Consider the following 23,142-nt stretch of genomic DNA (forward strand, 5'->3'; position numbering starts at 1 on the left):
ACTTGAGTCTTCTACCATTAAATCATCTATCCTCTTTTGAAATTAGATACTGTACTAAGCTATCCTAAATATTAAAAAAATCATCTTTGATCTGATTTTAATATCATTTTCTCTTTATCGACTCATGCAAATGAGTGGCAAAATTATATTGGTCAAACTGTACACGTTATATGACGAACTTAAAAGAATCTGTCTGTGCTTGCTCAAATTATATTTTCAAGACATGTATTCAGCCTCTGTTTCCACGTCTATCGAATGGATTCGCCTCGTGACTCGCGTGTCTTCGAGACGACCGACTTTTCCAGCGAAATTCGCATCGATTAAGCATTTTCGGTTTTTTCCTGGATATCTTTTTTATTGTTTTACTGTTGGCCTCTTGGAACTTATAAATCAGTGACGATGCTTGAAGGTATTTCCCCAGGGTCGTTCCTACAGGATGATCGTGGTTTTGAAGCGATTCCCGCGTGTTTTCCGGAGTTATCCGTCCAGTGGCAATCTCGAATACGTTTTACGTCGTGTGATACAGTATTTATCACAAACAGAGCTAGAAAGTTGAATCTATTTACATATATTTAATAACAAAATATAAAAATCGAACAGAAATGGAATTTTATAAAGAAATTGAATTCAGTACAGGCAGCTCTGCTATAGTCTGATTGAAATTAATTGATACTTCAAGGTCGACTCCCTTACTTCCAATGATGCATCGGATGATCTTCCGAGCGATCTTGTCAAGTATTTTTATTGAATCCTGACATTGACAAAGGAGAATACACGAAGATGATTTAATTTTTACAAATTTGTTTAGAATTGTATATTTGAGTAATATACTAGTTAGTTAAATGAATTGTATGTTTAACTAATTCGCTCGAAATTTTGTAAAATGATTTTATACAAATTTATGCATTAGGTTATAGAACCTATGAATTAACATGATTTTTATTCCCACGAATCTCTCAGTTATCAGTACATTGTCAGAAATTGATAGTAAACGAACAATAAGTGAACAGCAAATAAATATAAGATTTTGTTATTACACATTCTGCATTAATAATTTCGCAAAATTGTGAATGTGTCCTGTGGATCTAGGATTTTTATTAACGTTATTTAATTAAAATTCCAAAGGAATAGTAAATCAGATCCACAGTTTACGTGTTGGTGTTGTTAACAGTCATCTTGAGCGAATGACTTCAAGCAAACCATATCCGTTACTGAAATCAAAATTCCTCTAACAAAGTTTCACACGGCGTTCAACGTGGCCAGATACCCGTCTGACGTTTCAAACAGTACTTAATTCAACTCGTTATCAAGGCGTCGATTAACTATTACCCGCACAAGTATTTTTCGACTTGTTAGTAACTATTATATAGTTGTATTCGTGGTTTTGCTGAGACAATCGAATCCGTTTAACTCGGTTTGACGAAACGAATTTTTGACTAATTGTAAGAGACGAATTGAGGAATTAGAGACTATTTTTTGTTCACAATGCAATGAAATTATTCCAAGATTATAATACTATCGATAAAATTAGATTTTTTACGAAGCTTTTCTCGTTAGCTTCTTTTCTATAATCTCGACAGGTTTTATCGATTTCTTTCCTTTTCTTTTTTTTTTTTTTTTCTTTTTGATTCACTTTAACGTAGTTATGAAATTTTATTTACTATTTACGGCACGAATTAATCATTTTTCTTCTATGTTTTAGAAAAGTATATAAGACTGTTAATTGACCAGAGTAATGTAATTACGTGGATTTAATCGTCTTTGATAGGTATATTTTTCCAAATATAATGTTTTAGCGAAGTAGGTTAATATGACCATTAATTTTGTCGAACGAAAAACATGGAAAAATGAATGGTACGAGGAGAATATTCCTTTGAATTTTTGAATAAAGATTTTACAGCACGTGTATCAGTTATAGATAATAAATAGGGTGCCGTACAGGTTGTTTTTATTTTTGTTTAACATTGTCCATCCGAACCTTTTCCTATCCCTGTTTATTTTTTGTTGTTGTTATTAAATATTTATTTATTTCTCACACTTTTATTTCATTAATTGTTTTCCATTATGTTCGACCACATTTTGTTATGTTAAAAACGTTTTTGTTTCATTACACTTTCTTTTAATTAAAATATAGAATGTACCAGGAAAAATATATCTCATGTTTAGTAAAGAAGATAAAATTTTGAAATAATAATAATTTAATATAGAATTTTATTTTAAATTTGTTGCGATAACAGCTAAATTGTTATAAATACAGGATTCGTATTTACAATAATTTCTCACTTTCTCCGTGATTTCTCTAATTTTTCATAATTCTTCTTGAAACTATCTGACACATTAAGCCATCAAATTTGAAAGCAAAGGGATTCTTCAGATTCTTTTAACGAACTGTTCAAATTATCTGTTCAATTAAACGTGATAAACAATTCCAGTGAATTTGATTCAGTTTTGTAGGTCGTTCTATTTTTTTTTCTTTTTTTCAACGAAGAAACATCTGTACCTTATGTTCAGCCGGAATCAGTTTGCGCTAATGGATTTCCTTTCGAATTCTTAATTTAGAAAGCGAGTATAGTAGCCTTCAGAGACTTCGTTTTGGAAAAGAGGAAATATCTAAAGTGAGTTTGGAATTCAGCAGTAATCTGCTTGCGGTGTTCTTAAATTAATACATTTCCTTTAGATTTATCCTTTTATCGTTGAAACAGCTTTTCATTGTGATTTTTATCTCTAACGCGGTTTAAATCCGAATTTCTATATTTTGTTTCACTCTGAATTCTGAGAAGAATTTCCAACGCTAATGTAACGTTCGGAAATATAAAAAATCACAGTGTGAAAATTACGAATCTAAAGATTTGGTTAATAGAAAGAAATTAAAGTGATATAAATGCTGTATAATTGTGACAGGATTAACTATTATTGTTTCAGTGTTATTTAAAATAGACAATTTTTTAGTTTCATTTTCGCGGAAATTGGAAATCGCCCCGGAGATTTTCGCTTCGCTACAGCGAGATAAATGGTAGGATTCACTCGTTTTATACGTGACTGATTCCGGCACGTTTAGATATTTTTAAATTCAACCTCGCATTTTCGCGTAATATTTTGCTTAAAAATGTAGAGAACCGAAAAATGTGAAAATAGATAATACGATGGAATAGTTGGTGGAAGCGATACGTCCGCATTTCGATCCTGTTTTTTAAACAATTTCGAAGTTCACTCGAACAGAGTCAATTACACGCGATGCATAATTTCGCAATAATTGCATTCGCATTTTCGATCAAGTCTGAAAAGGATATTGAAGTTAAAATGTTCTAAAACATTTCTTCTTAAAATTCGAACGATTATTATCTACGCTGTATTTCAGGCGAAACGCTCTACGTATTAAAAGTTCATGAAATTGCAGCTGAACGCGTTCTACGAATAATTCACAAATAAAACACGTAATAGTATGTTAAGAAGCATAATGTGGCGATAAATTTCATAGGGAAATTATCTATTAGCCCGGAGCATAACGTAGGTAACGAAGTATCATTAATAACGAACTTGAACTTGAAATGCAAATTTTGAAAATTATCGCCTTGAAAAATAGAAATGGAAGAGGAGGGATATCGTCAAAGGAATATTGTCAAATGAAGAACGTTCTGTTTCGCTGGTATTAAAATTAGAATTAAAATGTGTTGCGGCACGTCGCTTCGTTTGACTCTCGTGTCGTTTCTTAATATCTCTCAATTATCACGATTTTCAATTATGTACATTGTCACGTTAACTTGTTTGGCGATGACCTGAATTGATACGTCTCTCATTGATTTATTAACACAACACTTTGCCGCAATTTACTCTCAATACGGACAATAAATTTATTACTCGAGGGTATTATTAGAAAATAGAAGAAACGATAAATTGTATTCTTAAAATTAATTATTGGTATTATAGATACAAATTTTGAGATGCTAAAGAAACTGCATTATAATTCCTGAATTACTTGTTTCAGATTATTCAATATCGTTTGAATTGTTCATACTGCATCAATACGCATATCGCAACGTAATTGATTTCTAACGTAAGATACTAATTGGCAACATTTCTATCATTCAAGACTTAAAGCATCATCGACGCTAGTAACGATATTTATCACGAAATAGAAGCAAAATGTTATTGTAATTATTTATCGATACAAGTTCAGGGTTAACAATTTCGAAGAGAAACATAGCAATAAATGGCTAATGAATAGAAACAGGACTATTCTTACGTTACAACGAAATATATCTGTCAGCATAAAGAAAGAACAGGATCGAAATTGCCAGTAAATCGCTTACACGAGGCAGTTCGTGTATCGGAATCAGAACGAATTTCACTGAAACGACGAGCAATAAACGATGAACTCGTGGAAGGAAAGGAGCGTGTTGCTCGTGTCGCGGCTGCTTGGGCCATTGTGGTCCCAGCTATCGATCGCGCAAACCAAGACTCTTAGTCTACGGCTGAGCTCGGATAACCAAGTTATCGGGGCGTAGTAAATCGTTGCCAAGAAGATAAAAAGAAAAATAAAACGAAAGAAAAATACGACCGCTAGAAGAAGTCGCCGCGACGAGTGTGCAAATTGCTTAGTGTCGTCAAACGAACAACTCTATGCGAATAAAATAATATCAAAGGGAGTAAAAGAAAAGAATCAGATAATAACACGTGTATGTGAAGAGAAATGGGGTCGCGCGAGAAAGAAAGGGCGAGAACGAATGAGAAACGACGTTTGTTATTCAGTATAGTTGTGGCAATTACCGCGGATGGGTTTATAGAATGACCAACCATCGAGAACTGCTGAGTAAGTACTGAACAAAACGATTGTAATAGTGAATGAAAGTTGCCTGGTAGAGTAGCTGAACAGAACGAACGAATAATTTGTTCATTTCTTTTGCATTCGACTGACTTTTCACTGTCCTTCGAGCTCACGCTCATCTGGTACACACGTGCACACGAGACACGCCATTCACACCACCCACGTGTATACACGAACAGGACCTTACTATAATAGCGATCTTTGGTTTTTCATTTTTCCTCTTAGAGAACTGTTTCGTTCCTCTTGACAATTTTCTTTTCCTCCTACTTTTTTCTTTAAACCTTCTCTCGGAGATTTTTATTTCGCGTTATTATAGTTACGTTACATTTGCCGTTTGTCTGTTTGTATAATTCGACGAAGTAGGATAGAAGAGGGAAGAGGCAGAAACAGTGGATGAGGAACAGGAAGAGATAGTTAATTATCTCTGTATTAATTGAAAGGATTTTAGAACGTGGTTCGTCAGGGTATACGGCTGAAAAATGGAATTTTCAGGTGCGGAGATAATGATCGTTTAAACGCTGTCGAAATTTCAATGTTCTTAAGCAATTTTATTTATTTATTATTAGAACCAGCTCTTTTGTTAGAAGAACTTTATGAATAGCTTCGTAATCAAGCCTTATTTCAAAAAAGCAGTTGTCAAAAGTCAATGAATGATTTTAACGAGTAACTGTCATTGCAGCATAATATTCTCTTTTTTAAATATATTTCTGTGATATTAAAAAATGAATTAATATCGGAATTTGCGTAAGTAATAATGCAAGGAAACAAAATTTGAAGGTTCTATCCTGCTAAATGTGTTCCTGTAAATTGAATAATAATAATTTTTAGTTAAATAATGGTTATATCGTTACGTTAAAAGTTAAGAAGAAGCATCGGGAAAGCAGATTAAAAATTCTCAAATAAATACACAGAGGTTACGTATTAAAATTAATTGCACGCAGAAATTTATATTAAATTCCAAATAACATCTTAAAAGTTCGTTACAGAGTTCGTTTAAACTCGTAACCGTGAAATAATCTATTCAAAATAATTTCATTCGTCCAAAGATTCATTCACCCTTTGCCGAGGAATAAACGAGAGTCCATTATCTCTGCACCAAGCTAACGCGTTAACCAGATCAGGGGAGACGGTCGTAACGAAAAGTCAAAGCACCAGAGAGAAACAGAGAAAGAGGAAGAGAGAAACTCGTGCGAGCTCATCGAGAGGCCTTCAGAAGGCTTCTCGACACAAAAAAAGGGGCGAAAGACCACACTATAATGGAATTAAACTGCAAAAAGGCAAAGGCATTAGCTGACGAGAATACCAACCACCGTGGAAAAGTAGAGAACCCTCCTGTCACCTAGCCCAATCTCTTAACTTTTAAATTATCGACCACTAAAGTTTAAACTTTGCATTCAAAAAAAAAAAAAAAAAAAAAAAAAAAAAAAAAAAAAAAAAAAAAAAAAAAATTAAATGAAAGATACATAAAACAAACTTTTATCCATATATTTTTTATATAAAATAGACTATTTAAATTCTTAAAAATATATAATTATAAATCTAGAAAATTCGTATAAAAGGTATAGTTAATTATATATAGCTATTATTAGCGATATTCATCAAATCACAAGTTACAAGATGTTAATGTTAATAAATTCTCTTGTAGAATAATGATTAAACAAGATGTTTAGCACAATCTACAATTTGCAACTTGTTAATTTGCTAATATTACAAGTAGTATCGTGGTTGTTTTTCTCTTTCTTTCCACACACGTACGAGCAGAGCTTTTATGGTGTTACCCTCCCTTCTCAGGCAATCCCTGTTGGTTTCTAGAGATGGTAGAGTATTAACAGTAAATGGCATTTCCGGTTAAGGGTAGGTAGAATTAATGATCAAATGAAAATTAATGGCATCCCTTTATGGAAGGCATACAGAGATTTCGTGAAATATTAACGACGAGTGCAAGTATCGTTTTGGGAATAAGCAGAAACATTAATGGCAGACAGTGTTCCCTTTTGGAGGTAAATGAAATTACTGTCGTAACAATAATAATATTAAACTCATACGAAATGTTGGTAATAGAATATGTGAAACATACATAATTCGTGAAAAATATTAATAAATAACATCGCTTTTTTAAGGTAAAAATTAACAAAATACAAGTATTAATAATATACCATAATACTTTGTTTCAAGTGCTATATTTAATTCATGCAACATTAATAATAACTATAATGTCCTTCATCAGAATCACGCAAAATTCATAGAAAACGAATCATTACTAGCAAAATAAACAACAAATACTAACAACAAATAATAACTTAAATAATAATACCAATCATAAGTTACCACGTAACAAAGAAAGGAAGCCAAAAATTTAAAAAAAGACAAAATTACACGGAAATTCAGAAAGCGTACAAAGCCCTGAATGAAGGTAACACTATAAATTCTCCCCATGAAAAATCGCCTTCACCCCTTCTCAGTTCGATCCTCGAGCGTACGATCGATCATCGCTGGTATGCAACAATTTCTGTTCTCACCTATTCTCGCTTTTTTTTTCATAGAAATCTATTAGAGCATTCCACTACTGTCTAACTACTCACTGGCACCTTTCTTCACTATTATCAGCAGACTGTCCTCGTTGTCCGGGGATCGACACGTGTTACCATTAGACACAGGGGATACAGTTCTCCTGGACGTATTACACTCTTCTCGACTAACCTAATATATCGAGCCAAATATAGTAAATTTGAATCATAGTACGCGACATACTAAGCCTTTTTTTCCTTCGATGTTGGATATCTGTCCATAAATCTCACGTGATACGCTGTATACGATTGTATCGAGTTACTCCTCGCAGGCTCCCTTATACTTGCCCTTATTCTTTGTTTTTTTTTTCTTTTTCTAGTTTCCACTATTTTCTCCTTTTTCTCTCTTTATTTTTCTTTTTTTGTTCTTCCTGTTACTTGGATCGCTTCGAAGTATGCACGTGTACGTACGATATATACGTGTGTACACGCGGGCATCGTACAATGAATTGAGTCTCGAAGGCACGCGATAGTCATTCGTTGGTACTTAATCATCTGTGTTACCATCGTCATTATCATTTTCATTTGACAATTAACCCCGCTACTGTCTTTGGATTTTTATGTCACGACTGTTTTCTTGTTGCAACGAACGTTCTGAGTAAAACGAGACAAATGGCTGTAGCCCCTTTGCCTTATAACATTGAGCTACACTCGCGATTGGACTTAAGAAGATAACCAGAAACAAGGATTATTTTATCTTAAATTTTATCTTAAATGTAATTTCAATTTATGACATTTATAAAATCATTAGAGTTAAGATATCGTACAGATACGACACTTCGATGATCCTTGTATCTATCGATTATTGATTAGGATATATTGAAAGTAAATCATCATAGAACATGTTATAAGGTAAGAGGTTAAACAAAGTTTTTAAGCAAAATCGAGACTGCGTAAACTTAGCAAAAATCGTGTACGCTAATAACAGAATTTTTAACGATAAGAAGACACGACTGAGTTTTAAATAATTCCAAATATGTAGCAGGGTTAATCAAGGCCTACACACAGTGAAACGATGCACGTATCTTCATAGTTATCCTCATAATCTTGCGTAGAAGTTTTCAAACGAAGAATAAAGAGAAATTATCTCCTTAAAAGGTGCACCACGATCGATGAACGAGAATGATATTCTAATGTTTGAACTGCGTATTTTTATGCATTCATAAATACATCTTATTAATTAATAAATTCATTGCCAAAACGCGCAAAATACATACAGTATACAAAAAGAAACTATCCGAAGTAGAATATACAGGGTGGTTGGTAACTGGTGGTACAAGCGGAAAAGGGGTGATTCTACGCGAAAAAAGAGGTCGAAAATATAGAGTAAAAATTTTTCGTTTGAGGCTTTGTTTTCGAGAAAATCGACTGTGAATTTTCGCTCGGTACGCGTGCACTTTATCACGTCTCGTTATAACGGATTTCACTGTAGATCATTGTCGATACTACAAAGTCGATTTTCTCGAAAACAAAGCCTCAAACGAAAAATATTTATTCTATATTTTCAACTTCTTTTTTAGCGTAGAATCACCCCCTTTCCGCTTGTACCACCAATTACCAACCACCCTGTATAATTATAAAGGGAATTAATTAAGAATAAATTAAAGAAGTGTGACATTTGGAAAATGAAGCAAATCTCTACTTAGCTTCCATTTCTTTAGTTCTGTCTGCCAAAACATGTATTTCCATAAATATCTGCAATCTACCCAGGATAATATGCTATGCATATAGTGCACACATTGTTAGCTGCATCATGTAGGTCAGGATGCTTTTGCATTATAAAATATTTCAGTGTGTGTAGGCCGCATTATCACGTGGTCGTGTCAGTGCGGTAGTTTCGATTGGCTCGCGTTGGGAATATCCAGCAAAACGAGGGAACGTGGGATCATTTCATGATGGTTACTGGTCTTTGATGAACTCAGCCCTTTGCGGCCTGTTTTTGGACGAGAGTAGTAGAGCTAGATTGATTAAAAGTGGTAATATTGCAGGTGAAAATGTGAGATCAGATGTTGGTAGAGATTTAGCGAGATTTGTGGAAAAATAATTTACCATCGCGTGAAGAATAAATAAAGAAATTTATAAAAATTCCCTCAAGATATATATTTAATTTGCGTACATCAAATAAGAATTGCTTTAAAATAAAAAAAAATCAGAAATATATTAATAGCTCGTAATAATTATTTTAGTTGTACTTGAAAAGTCTGTGCGTACTCACAATGTTTCTCGTTTATATTTATCTATGATTTTCTCGAATTTCAAATATTATTTACCGCAAACTGACTAAAACAGTAAAAAGTTTCCTCGTGTTTTCTTTTGTCAAAGAAGTATGCGTTTCCCTATTCGATCTCATAATATATTTTCTCAAGATAATTTCATGATATTAATATCAACTTTCGAACGCATTTCAACGAATCGTTAAAATATTAGACCAGTATTATCATCGTAATCGTTGCTATTACAACGAGCACATGATCCTTCTCTCTGTTCGTACATATTTAAAAACAAGAAATTATCCAGCTTTATCATTTGCATCCCTGCATCGACACGATCAACGATATATTTAAAGGAAAAGATAGAAACGGAATAGGAGGATAAGAAGAAGAGAACGAACAAAAGGAGAACATAAAAATTCAAGTTAAATGTGGCATAGACAGAACGAAGGAAGTTTCGAAGTTTCGCAATCTCCAGAAATTCGTTCATTTTTCTCGCTTGTGACCATCGAATTGCTTCTCTTAAATTTAAAACTTCCTTAGATCAATTAAATTCATCAGGAGTCGTTTCTTCGTCGCCGAAGGTACCTAGAATACGACGTTTAAATGGCATAAGTGCATTTCAACAATCGATTCGATGCTTGTTAAGAAACTTTCGAAACTTTCCCTTCGCCAGTCCGATCCTCGATCTTACACAAGGCAAAATTTCCATGAAAATCGATCCGAATTGCAGTTGCACGATTCTTTGAGCTTACTTTTTATGTTGTTAAGGTCGATTTTACGGTGGTAAACTAAAAGAAATAAATGAGAAAGGTTTGCCTTGTCGAGATACGTACATCCACTGTGCTCTTTGCTGCAGCATCTGTTATACTTACACAAGCATGAATCGTTTACTATAGAGGAAGAATATAACACTGTAGCTGTTTAGAAATTTTCTTTTCGTTTTTAGTTTCTTTTCTCTTTTTTTTTTTTTTTACTTCAATTATTTTAGATGAATTAGAAGTTAGAATTTAAATAGACGGACGAATTCTCACTTTGTGGCGATTTTCAACCCTTAACTGGAGAAATGGGGCGACGTCAGATATTTTATATTTTCCAAAGATTAAATTAGACTTGGAAATTGTTCATTGGAGTCGTTAAAATGTTTCGAATTTCCGTGTACATTTTTAGATCTTCATAGTCATGATATTTATCGCATATTAAAGTAGATTTTGTCGAAGAGTTCAGTCTCTGTTACTTTACCTCGGAAGGTAATTGTTATATCATTCATTTATCTTATTAACGACTTTTTAATTCTAATTTATTCGTAATTTAATAACATAACGAATAATCGATACAGAATGTTTTGAATGTCTATTAATAATGAATAGTAAAATAATTCGTTCTGTCTGAAACAATACGAATGTGTGTTTAAAATACTTGTCATTTATAAATTTTCCCTTCAGATGCACATGTAGATATTTTGTTCTATGTTTGTATATACCAAAGCGTTACATTCTTCTTTTTATTAGTATGTTAATATCATCAGAGAATTGCGTCGGATGTTTCCAGTTCAGGGTTGAATTTCGTCAAAATTTGCATCAAATGCTATTCTTCTTCCGTTTAAATAGATCTATTCGCCGTTTCCGCTACCTAAATTGCGCGAAAGATGTTCATACAGGGTGATTTTTAAAACCGTCCCAGGTGAATAATTAGTCGTAATTTTGTATTTTATTGGTCAAAAAATATTCTTCGCTGGATACACACGATGACGTAAAAGTTTGCATGCAAACTAAATAATATTATGTTATCGTTATTTCGCGATAAATCCTGAATCTTCGGATTTCATTTTCACAAGATTAAACGAAAACACATCATTACGTGTGGTATTCAATTTAAATTCCAATTATATCAAAGTAGCCGAATTTAAATTTAAATTGAATTATGTAAATCAAATTTAAATCGTATTTAATTTAATATCTATCAGATTAAATGCGCCTTCTGTTACATAAGCACCAATCTTCTAACGTTGTTCTTTATCCTCATTTCGTGGCTCACTACATAGAATCTAAAAAACGTACTCGTTAAAATCTACAATTCATGTCTGTTTCTTTCTAAAAACTGACGTTTATCGTTGGCAAAATTATTCCTATTTTTGATGAAAAAGAAGAAAGCAACAGAAACTACCAATTCTTTCATGAATCCATCTAGAAAAGAATCGTTGTACGTCTATAAATCACCCTGTAATATTTCTATACGTCGAGTCGCTTATTGCTGTGTTCGAAATTAAAAGGAATGCTCGCGTGGAATGGCGTACAGTATCGATCCGCGACGCAGCTAGATCCATCATATCCTTTAACTACCTTCTCTTTCTTTTTTTCTTTCTCTCTCATATTTTGAATAACTGTTTTCGCGCGCAACTGGCACGCGTTCCCGCTACTAATTCGGCTATTTCATTTTTCATTTTCAGGACAATGCTTAAACGTCCAGACCGGAACCGTTTAGGAAGTTGCGAAGTTCGATCAAATTGCCGCAAGTTAACCTGACCAAAGAACGAACGAAACTGAAATTAAAGAACAAACGAAATGAAAAAGAAAGACAGAAAAAAAGATTAATTAATGACATACTATATATAGTATTTATATATAGTATCTAATTATTATTACATATATATATATATATATATATACAATGTGCTCGTCTAATGATCGTTTTAATAATAACAATGATATTCATATCGGAGAGCAATGACCAATCACGATGTAACATTATACATGGCTGTTTTTTTCCTTTGCTTTTACGTTGTTCTTCGTGCAAACCCTTCAAGTTCCTTCCTCCTTCGCGATCGATGGTCTTTGTTATATCTTCGTCACGTTCGTAATTTTTGTTCTGTTCTTCCTTTCTTTTTTTCTTTTTTTTTTTTTTATTGTTGAGACGCGTTCGGTGTCGAATCGTTCGAGTTTTTCAATAAAATGTTTCTCGTCGACATTTCAGTGAGCAGAAATTTGGTGATATTTAAAATTCTCTCGTGTTTGATTCTTCGTGGATTGACGCGTTTGCAAGTTTAAATTCGAAATACCCGGGATTTTGTAGCGAATGTTGTTTCTGTGTTTTTTTTTTTTTTTTTTTTTTTTTTAAGGATAGGCGTTCAGACTTTTCCGTAATTTTGTATTTGTTAAAATATATCGGTATTTTCCTGGCGCTTCGGTTTATCTGGGAAACGCCGCAGTATTATGTTTTGTTAGTAAAAACGTGGCGAAATATAAACGACATTTCGACATTCGGAGAAACGATAGAACTTTGACATTTTGTACAATTCATTTCTTCGGAACTGTCCAATTTTTTTAATTTATGTATTCGGTCGATTCTGGAAACCATTTGAATTGCAAGTGCATGTATGTGTCTTATTTTTGTTTCTTGTTCAAGATACTAATAGGCAATTTTTTATACGCTACTGTCAATTATTTATTTCCTTTTTTTTTATTTTGAAACATCGAATGACGTGTTTCGAAAAAGAGCATGAATTTTTATCATCTATTTATTTTTATATACAATATCGCGTTTAAAATTCAATTATTTCATGAAATAATTGATCATAATATTTTTCACATCGAAGGCCATGTTTTAAGCGTAGCTAAGTTTTTTTATGCTCTAACCGAAACGAAAACGAAGAAACTTCAATAAAAAAATAAAGCAAAATTACCAAACGAAGTACTTTTATCGATTCCTTCAATTCTACCTTCGATTTAGATTTTTAAGCCCGTTTTACATTTTTATGGCGCTCCAAACCAGGTGCAGCCTTTGATTTCCCCGTGAAAATTTATAAGATCGTCCGCGTGCGTTGGTGTGAACTTTATTTTATAATTTACAATTACACAAAATATATGTAGGAAATGGTATAGCGCTAGTAGGTTTGATAACGTTACGATTGTTACAATATGGTTTGATACTCCGTCAATCTATGTTTACACGGTCACTACTCCTCACTAATTACTCTCGTTACAATGGTTCTCTTTTAAATACGCTGACAACACTTCTTGACAACGCTGACAACACTCCTTGACAACGCTGACAACACACACCCGATATCTCCCAGGCAATCTGTCCACGATACTACACTATACTACAATATATAGCACAAATCATGTAAACAATTATAGAAAATAATTCGTCGAATCTCATAAATTAACTGATATAGGAAGCACACAAATAAAAAGGTGAGGAACATAATCGAACGAGTTACCAGTTCATGTATAATCCTTTGTCTTAAAATATTCGTATTATGTTCGCGATACAGTATAGCGGAAAATAAATTTTCGTTTCAATTTCTAATTTCTCTGTAACTTACAAATTGAAATAATCGTTAGATCGTACATTCCTATAGTATCTTAACGATTTTCGTATTTAAACGAGTTATAAGACAAGGGATTAATAAAGAGAAACTTTATTTTGTCTTTCCTAACGAAATGGCGACTTCCACGAAGACAGAACGCCACGAACAAATTGTTATCGAGAGATACAGTGTCATTTAAGTAGGCAACACACCTTTGAACCTGCTCTCTTCTCACTGAAAACCTTTTCAATCGTTTTTTCAACCCTTTGTTTCATTCTGATCAATGTTACATTGAATTTTAATATATCACTTATAACTTCTGAAGCGAATAAAGAAATCTACCTGCTAATTTCTATTCCTAATTCGATACGTTTCGATTTAAGAAACATTCACCGATTGAAATTAGTAGATAAGCTTTGTAAAAAGTTAATAATCGATCTTACGGGGGTTTTTAAGCCTATTTGTAGGAAATTGGAAGATGTAAAAATGCGTAGAATTCACATGGAATGTAAAAGATACAGAAAGTTTCCAAACATAGCATTCGTTGTGTTTCGTGCATCAATTTTCTATCTACATTCAATTATTTCAATTCCACTCGTAAAAATATGAATTCGCATAAATATTTCCTATCTACTTATGGCAGTTAACGTTTCTGAAACACTCCTGAAGCTAGCAGAAATATGTATTTGATCTCGAAACCAGATAAAAGACAATGTGCTTTCACTTGTCATATTTTTATTATTCAATTTTGCAAAGGGTTGAAAACGAAGGGTACTTCGACTCGAAGTATATTGTACAGTTTGTACATAAAATGTCGTGCTGCTTTCAACATTTTCTATCTCCTTTCTTAAGTAATCGTGCCCCAAAGTGTTTGTTCTGTTTGATCAACAGTCGTACTTGATCGAGAGAGAATTTTCTTCTTACGTGGACAAATATTGATCGAAGATTCGATCAATCTCAAAGTGGTAGTATTAACCGGTATCCTTTGGGAAAAAAGCATTTGTTTTGCCAGCGTCGCAGCTCTACTTTCACGAAGATTCAAGAAATTTATTTTACACCAATGTTGGCTTTGAAGTAGTCGCGTGGAAACACGACTTTTTCTTCTATTTCATTAATATATTTTATAATATTTCTTTTAAATATCTTCCTTACGCCAGCTGTAACGTTGGCCGGACGACTGAACATTTTTTCCCAAACGATAAAAGAAAAAAGAAAAAACCGTGGTCGTGGAAAACTCGATTATTCGAACTAATGATTAACTGAATTGGAAAACAAAATGAGTAAATTAATTGGGAAACGCGCTTTTCGTTTCCATTGAATATATCCACTTACGGCACTTCAATTTACTATTTCAACTTTGCTATTGTACTATACATTAAGTTTATTATTTCAACTTCCCGATTATTTAGGCGTTTCCCACTTAATTATTCTGCAGCTGTTGAATAAAAAACAGGAGCAACGAATTATTCAAAGTTCCCCAGGAAACGTAAATTTGTATTTGGTTATCTTATATTTTAGCGTATCGAGTAATCGGATATTCTGTTAATCAGTGCTTGAATAATCGAGATGTTGTATTAATTGACCATCGTTGAAGGAACAAGCACTGATAGAAGCGTGTACCATATTTGTTAATTTCAGCACGCTGTCAGTATATACGCTAGTTATCAAGTAATGGGTACTACATAATAACATTTGCAGCATATATTGTGAACGCCAGCACCGATAATGTAGCGTTGCCTATGTATCACGTACTATAGCGTGATCGAAGAATATTCTTTCCTTTTTTTCTCATATGAAATATCGAAATTTCAGAAATGTATATTCGAGCTTTGGAAAAATTATTTTCCATTAATTCTTTTCTTTTCAATACTTTGCATATTTTTTTAAGGAATTTTAAATATTTCTGAAACTACGCAATGATAACAGAACGACGTGGTACGTCGAATAGTTAGGCATTTTTAACAAACTATTGGAACAGTGAGCTTATTTTATTAAATTTGAAATATCCTTTTTTCCCAACGAGATATTATCAAGAGATTATTTATTGCCTTGTAAATTTCGAGAAAGATATTTCTGGTGTAATTCCGGAATATTATTTGTGAGCATTGCTTCCTCGAAACCATAAAGAAATTGTTTGATTAAAAAAGTAAGAAATAATAAATCATTTTGAATGCTTATCTAAATTTTGAAAAAATGTGGGGGAGGGTTGAAAAAATAGCGTAGTGAAGATAGCGATGTAAATAGTAGTTAGAAATTTTTCCATAAATGTTTTCAAATTGCGCTTTGTTCTGACTCTCTTCACACTGCGTAAATATCCAAGACTGTCTGTATAATAACTTCCAGATCTACTGCTCCACTGACTTCGTGTTCTCTGCTTTCGTCTTCGGATGCTGCCAATGATCGTATATTAATTTCCTATAGTGTACAACATCATCGTAAGATAATAAATTAAACAATCAATTGATGGAGATGCTATTATCGTGCTGTGTCTGACCAGAGACGGTCCGCTTCTACTGAATGCTCCGTACACTTTTCTAATTCACTGAATTTTCTGTACTTTCGAATGTTTCTGCGACGAACGTTGACACGTTTTGTTTGTATTTTGTAATGTCGAGAACCGTACATACATGATAATTATTTAACAAAATAAAAAAAGAAATTGAAACATATATATAAACGTATAATTGTAGACGAAAATCAGAACATTCAAAAAAACTAGAACATAATTGAGTTAGTTTTACCTTCTATACGATAAATTAACTGATTACAAGTTAGTAAAATAATTATTCCCATAAAGACTCGATAATCTGATAAATCAGAAAAATATCAAATATAAAAAATAAGGAAATACCAAAGAAAGATCAATCTCATTTAATGAGCTATCATCACTTTGATCTTTCCACTTTCTTTACGTGTCATCGGTTTAACCAACTCTCCAAACTTAATCAAATCGACTTTGAAATTAATCATTGGCAGCAGCTCTAACTCCAAACTTCTCTCTCGTTTCACCCACAAAATGACCACGTGTTTCGAGCTAGCTAAACTGTATCTGTATTCCATTCTCGAAGTAGCATTTTGTCTGGAACCGCTTCTCTGATCTCCCGCGCGTTTTCTTCCACTGTTTTATATCCGCGACAATAGAGGACCATTTGTCGATAGACACTGACGATGGCATTAATTGTCTGATTATTTTCTCGGTTCTTTTGTATGTCCCGATGGCCGATCCTACGGCAGAGGGTGCCACCGATTTGCCCCGTAAGACGCAGCAAAAGCTTCCCCAACGAAAGCGAAACGACAAATCACGCAGCCGAGCTCGAGGACTTCCTCTCCTCCAGATCAGGTATTCTTCATGTCGATCGACTTTTTTCTTTTTTTCTTTTTTTCTGAGGAATTTTTCATATTTTTGGAAGTACGCGATGACGAAGAACGATCAACCGTTAGATGAAGGTTTCCTTAAGGTTTCCATTATATTGATCACTGTGTGTGTGTCAATATTGTGTACAGAATCTCTTGGCGCGTGAAAGCGAGTCAAGTGTAAATATCTTATCTAATTTTTGTTTGGTTAGATGCATTATACGTGTCAATGGTAAAGATCTGTGATAGTAGTTGCGCAGTACTAGTTCAAATCAGTCAGTTTTGATTCACTGAGTTTCGAGAAACAAGTTGGATGATCCGAAGAATACGTTTGCGATAATAGTCGACAGTAAGTTACGAGTACAGCTCATAAGATAATTAAAAAGATCATCGTGCTCATTGACACTCGTACATGATAATATGAACAATTACCAATGGCAGAATAATTATTCGAAACTTGTTCATATCGAAATATTTTTATTTCACAAAGAAAGGAAACTAACATTTCTATGCAAACTGTCCAACTTTATTGCTGTTAATTTCGCAATTTGTTAAAGAAAGGAAAATATATTATCTAAATTGTCATAAAACTGAAAGCACAACTACCAAGGAGCCTCTTCAAAAAAAATTCTCATTCGCTTGCAACGGAATATTCCACATTTTAATTTGCTAGAACAAATTATTACATATAGAAATAATTTTCGCAACTTCAACTCCTATGAAGATTGAGCATAAACAGCAATGAATTTTTACAAAATTCTCATTTACATTTTGCCTGAAAGATCATTGAAAATTTTACTGAGAAGAATAAAAGATTTTCATTTTATCCAAATGAGCTTTTAAAACTTAACTCTTTCTCAGGAACTAAACGTAACGAAGAGTCTTCAAAAAATCCCCAAACACCGTTTCGTCGCAAAAGAAACCACTGTAATCATTATTATTTTCACCCTGCAGGAGTAACAGAACTGTCAATGGACAAACCGGAATCCGAAGAGGAAGAAGATCACTGGAAGGATGCATCGCCCATCACACCTACCTGCAGTCCAACAAAACATCCTCCGAAACCTGGCCAACTAAAAAAACCTCTAAAAACCATCGAAGTCGACGTCCACGATTTCAAACCAACGAGTCCGTTAGACGAAAAAGACGTGATCATCATTGACAGCAGCGCCACGCCACTCAGCAAGAAGCTAGCCATAAAGTACAATCAGGAAATAACGACCGGCGTGGAGAAGGCAACACCGAAAGTGAAGTTAAAACGAGAGCCAGTGATAGAACAGGAAGAACCGTGTCAAAAAGTGCCTGAGAGCGCAGCTCAGCCATCGACCGCCACAGAAAGACGTGCAGACGCTGAAAGAAGAAGGACCTTGAGACGAATGGACTCGCAAGAACGACTGTCCACGTCCAGAGACACGTTAAGCAAAACAGACGTAGGTGAAAGAGGAGCGAAGAAGAAAGTTTTCAAGAGGAAAGAACAAGATCGAAGATCTTCCAGAAGAAAAATAGACGAAGTGGAGGAACCTGTTTCGGATGTTTCTAGAACCGAAGTAGACGAGCCCAGAAGGCGAAAAGACATGGAGGGAGCGGTGATCAGATCAAGAGAAGAAAGGAAAAGTCTCAGAGAGCAAGAATGTATAGAACGAGTGACAGAATTTTTAACGAAGCACAGTGTGCTCACTTACTCGGAGGTGATCCCGGTCAGTGAACCTGAGACTGACGTCCAGGCACCTGGTGATTACAGAGAACAACGAATCACGCGTCCATCCAGTATTATAGAGGCCCAGGAAGTTCAACCTGAAACCTCGAAAGACGAGCTATTAATAAGAACGAAGAGTATAAGAAGACCTGAAGAGCAAGTAAAGACTCCATCCTCTATCGAGTCGGAGAAACAGATCTCCGCGTCGATTAAAGTGACAGTGGCGACACCTGAGAAACCAGCAGCAGGTGTCAAAGAGATTAAACCATCCGTGACGAGTCCTGAGGCAGAGGTACCAGCCACTAAACGTCGAAGTTCAATGAGAAAGAAACCCAGAGCGTTTTCCAGAGAATCTTCCAGGGAATCTCTGTTGGACGACACGAAGAAAGAGGTTAGGATACAGGAAAACGTCGAAGAGATATTCTTCGAGGATACCAGTGAACAGATAGATGGAATTCTTCCGGAGGTTCAGTTGGTAAAGGCTAGAATAATCACTGCTGAGGAAGCAGCCGCGAACAGGGTGGACGAAGCGATGAAAATTGAAATACATTCGCCGCCGGAAGTGGCTGTGGTCTCTGACTCGGTGAGAGTGAGGACGGGAAGGGTTCCATCGCCGGAAACTGTGAACACGTCGCATCTACAGCTGATCAGTCTGGCCAAATCCACGTCTGAGAACGCTTTGGCCGAGAGCAGCGAGGAGAATAAAATTTCTGAGAGAAACATCAAAACGGAAATTTTGTTGGACCTGTCGAAAGTGTCTGAAGTTGGGGACGAAGAGGAAATGGTGGATGGAGACAAGGACAGAAGATTGAACAGGACAAGGAGCGAAGGTTCAAAAAGGCCGGGTTTCAAAGTGACGAAATTGAAAGAACGTGATGGATTTATGATTGGTACATTGGCACAACCGGATCAACCCGAACTGACGATTTTGTTGGAAAATGCGGCTATCGAGAGGAGGAGGAACGTGGACGACGATCGAGATAGTTTGGTGGATTTTGGCGTGGAGAAGATAATTAGGAGGTAAGTGAACAAGAAATTGAGAGTTTCTTCCTTTTTTTTTTTTAATTATGGAGAAATGTTTTATATTTCAACGTGTTTGTTTAAGCAGCGAATGTTCGAGAATGCAAGACTGAGAAATAGTTGGGGCATTTATGGGACATAAGCTGTCTTATTCGTGTTAATGTTAATTTTCTACTAAACATAATGTTTACAATAAATATATTTCTCCGGATGGATGTCAAATTTTACTAATATATCAGTCTCATCGCATATGTGCCGATATAAATTTCAACGTATCATATAACACGCGCAGCAAAAATTTGTTATTATAAATGTGCAAATACTTTTACGTGCCGTTTTATGAGCTTAAATCCTGAAATTTAAAAATCAATACCAGATCTAGTTAGTTATAATCACAGTCGTCAAACTACTTTTATCAAATTCTTAAAAGCTTTCGTAGAAGCTTTCCATTAATAGAATTAACCGGTTAGTGCTGGAAATAATCAATTGCATAATATACGACTGATTTCTATTCATATACTGACTTCTAAATTGACGAATATCTACTCCTTTGGGAATACACCTTTTCAGTTTATTTTTCCAAGTCGTCTATCCGTTTCTGATGGAAAGAGATAATAAATAATTGGACGAAGCTAATTATCGGCGGTGATCTCGCCAACCGAAAGTTCTCTCCACGATTCATGGCATCCTGAAAAAGGCTTCGAACGTCGATTAATGTATACAATGTTATTTTCCGTGCAGCCAGTCGAATGGATTACGCGAGTGACCGTAGGAATCCCGCGAAATGCGCACAATTGGTTGAAAATCTAGGTCGTGTAGAATACCACACAGTGTTTCGCGACCCGAAAATTCTATAGCCGCCACCCCTTTCTCTGTTTTACCTTTTTTTTTTTTTCGTTTGTTCCTGTTTTCCTTCGCTAATCGATCGTGAGCGGTTAAAACAGGCCTGCGAATTAATTATTTTCGTTAACTACGTTCGATATCTCGGTATTCTTACGATAGCTAGCTCGTTGTCTTTCGTCTCTTTTATTTTTCAAATTGTTCTGTGATATTTTGTAATTTCTTGATTATAATTTATTCCATTAAATACAAATTCATTGAGGAATTTAAAATATCCTGAAACGAGCGAAATGCATATATGCGACTGAAAAACGTCAGAACAGTTGAAATACAACTAACAAAATTTAATTTAAGACAGTTAACGAAATATGATCAAAGAGAATGGCAAAACGGACGAAATATAGTCCATGAATTCTGAGACAGAAAATCCAATTAAGAAATCCTGAGACGGATGAAATACAATTTTTCAAAATCCGTGCAGACATAACATTTAATTACAGAAACCTTTGAAACAATTAACGTCGTCGAACAAACCAAGCTACCTCGCGACTATTAATACTTCAAACCAGCGATTTCCAATTTAATCGCGACACGCCTCTTTCCACCCTTTTGCCATATGAAAGATTCAACAAACCAAAAACGAAACGTCAGAAAGAAGTGGCAAAAGCAGGTAGCGGAAAAAGCAGCGAGAAAAGGCAGGAAAGTGGGTTAAAGGAGCAGACCAGAGTCGATTGCAGCAACCGAACGCAAATATAAATGTGAAAAGATGGCGCTGAAGAGGGGGAAAATCGTAGCGAGGAACGGAACGGCACAAAACCAGACGATAAAAGATAAGAACGAGTGAATAGGAATAATAACGCGAAAGGAAGAAGCAAGACGCTCGTGGCGACGTCATCAAACGAGAAGACAAAGACAAGAAACAGAGTGATGAAACTTTTTCTCTGTTTTACCGTATAGCTATTCTCGGTCGAAGTATTTTTATACGGGATATTCGTGAAAGAAGGGTTGAATAATTAAAAAAAAAAAAAAAAAAAAAAAAAAAAAAAAAAAAAAAAAAAATAGAAAGATGTTCGTTTACATGGATTACGCTGTTCTTGGGTCTGTATGATCCAAAATGAATGCTATGTTTCTCAATGCATCCTTTATATTCTATATTTGTATTATAAATACACTTTTAATATTTTTATTTGCATATATCAAAGTAGATAATATATTTAAGGCTTGACATAACTTCAAGGGAAAGTTAGAAACATATATCGTAAAATATTGTCTCGTAAAAGGTCATTTATAGAAAAACTGTAGTGCAAATAAATTTTTGGTATATTACCTTGCCCCTTTCATACATATTTTGTTAAGGGAGATGCGTCAATAAGTATCTTCCTTTGCCATGTGAAAATTTTATGTTGTGTTCCTACCATGGTTCACTGATAGCCCAGTTAATATTCTTATCCTACGAATTTTGTTTGTTGCCAAAAAGAGATATATATTAACAGATTTTTCAATCTTGTCTATGCATATTACGAAAGAGGCTTGAAAAAATTGCGATTAAATAACATAACATATATCCGTTTACACGGTAGGTATTCCAAATTATCTTCGAATTAATACGCCTATTACCGTAAATAAATTTATGACAAAATTGACGGACACGAAAATTTGAAAAGAAAATTCGGAATGCATAGTAAAATACTTACTCGTGGATAAGTAGCTGTTCTTGAAACTATAGTATTCTCTTATAAGCGCTTTGTCGAGAAACTAAGTCTAAGTATGCTTCTCTGTCTCGTGAAAATTTTATTTTCGGTTCCTGTCGCAGGTCACTAACGATTTACGTGACTTGGAACTTGTGAATGTTGTACGAATTCTATTTGCCCTCGAAAAGACTTCTATCTATTATAAATGTTATACGAGTCCTACATATCCTTAGTATTATCATTTGCTTTTAGTATATTGCATGCCGCATGAAAATTCAGAAAACCGACAGACGGTTGGTTTCCTTTAAAATGTGTCTTTCTTTGAAAGTAAGTCAGAAATTTATAACGAAATACTTATTTGTCAGTGGTAGAAAAAATGACGATATACTCAACATTTGAACATTTTGAAAAATAGAAAAATAGAAATAGAATCGCGAGGGTCTGTTTCTTACGTTAATCTATAGCCGACATCTCTTCGTAATTAAACTAAAGCGAATTAAAAGAAACCCACCCTCTTAACAGACTGCATAGAAAAAAGGACGGGACGAAATTAAGCTCGTATCTGCGTTCTCGATGTCTAAAATAAATCCTTCAAACCGCGCGTTGAAATTGCATAAAAATCCGCGG

The 23,142-nt window shown here is 34.4% G+C and overlaps 1 protein-coding gene across 3 annotated transcripts in view; it reads left to right on the top strand.

The window, feature by feature from the left end:
- The window catches only part of LOC126920503 (uncharacterized), a 174,507-nt gene that overhangs the window by 113,634 nt on the left and 37,731 nt on the right, over positions 1 to 23,142 (top strand). For all 3 annotated transcript variants that reach the window (XM_050730974.1, XM_050730975.1, XM_050730973.1), the window contains 2 exons: positions 17,149 to 17,254; positions 18,223 to 19,984. In XM_050730974.1, coding sequence (XP_050586931.1) covers positions 17,149 to 17,254; positions 18,223 to 19,984 — 1,868 coding nt within the window. The remainder of the gene's footprint in view (positions 1 to 17,148; positions 17,255 to 18,222; positions 19,985 to 23,142) is intronic.

The sequence above is a fragment of the Bombus affinis genome, chromosome 9 (genome assembly GCF_024516045.1).
Source record: "Bombus affinis isolate iyBomAffi1 chromosome 9, iyBomAffi1.2, whole genome shotgun sequence".
Taxonomy (NCBI): Eukaryota; Metazoa; Arthropoda; class Insecta; order Hymenoptera; family Apidae; genus Bombus; species Bombus affinis.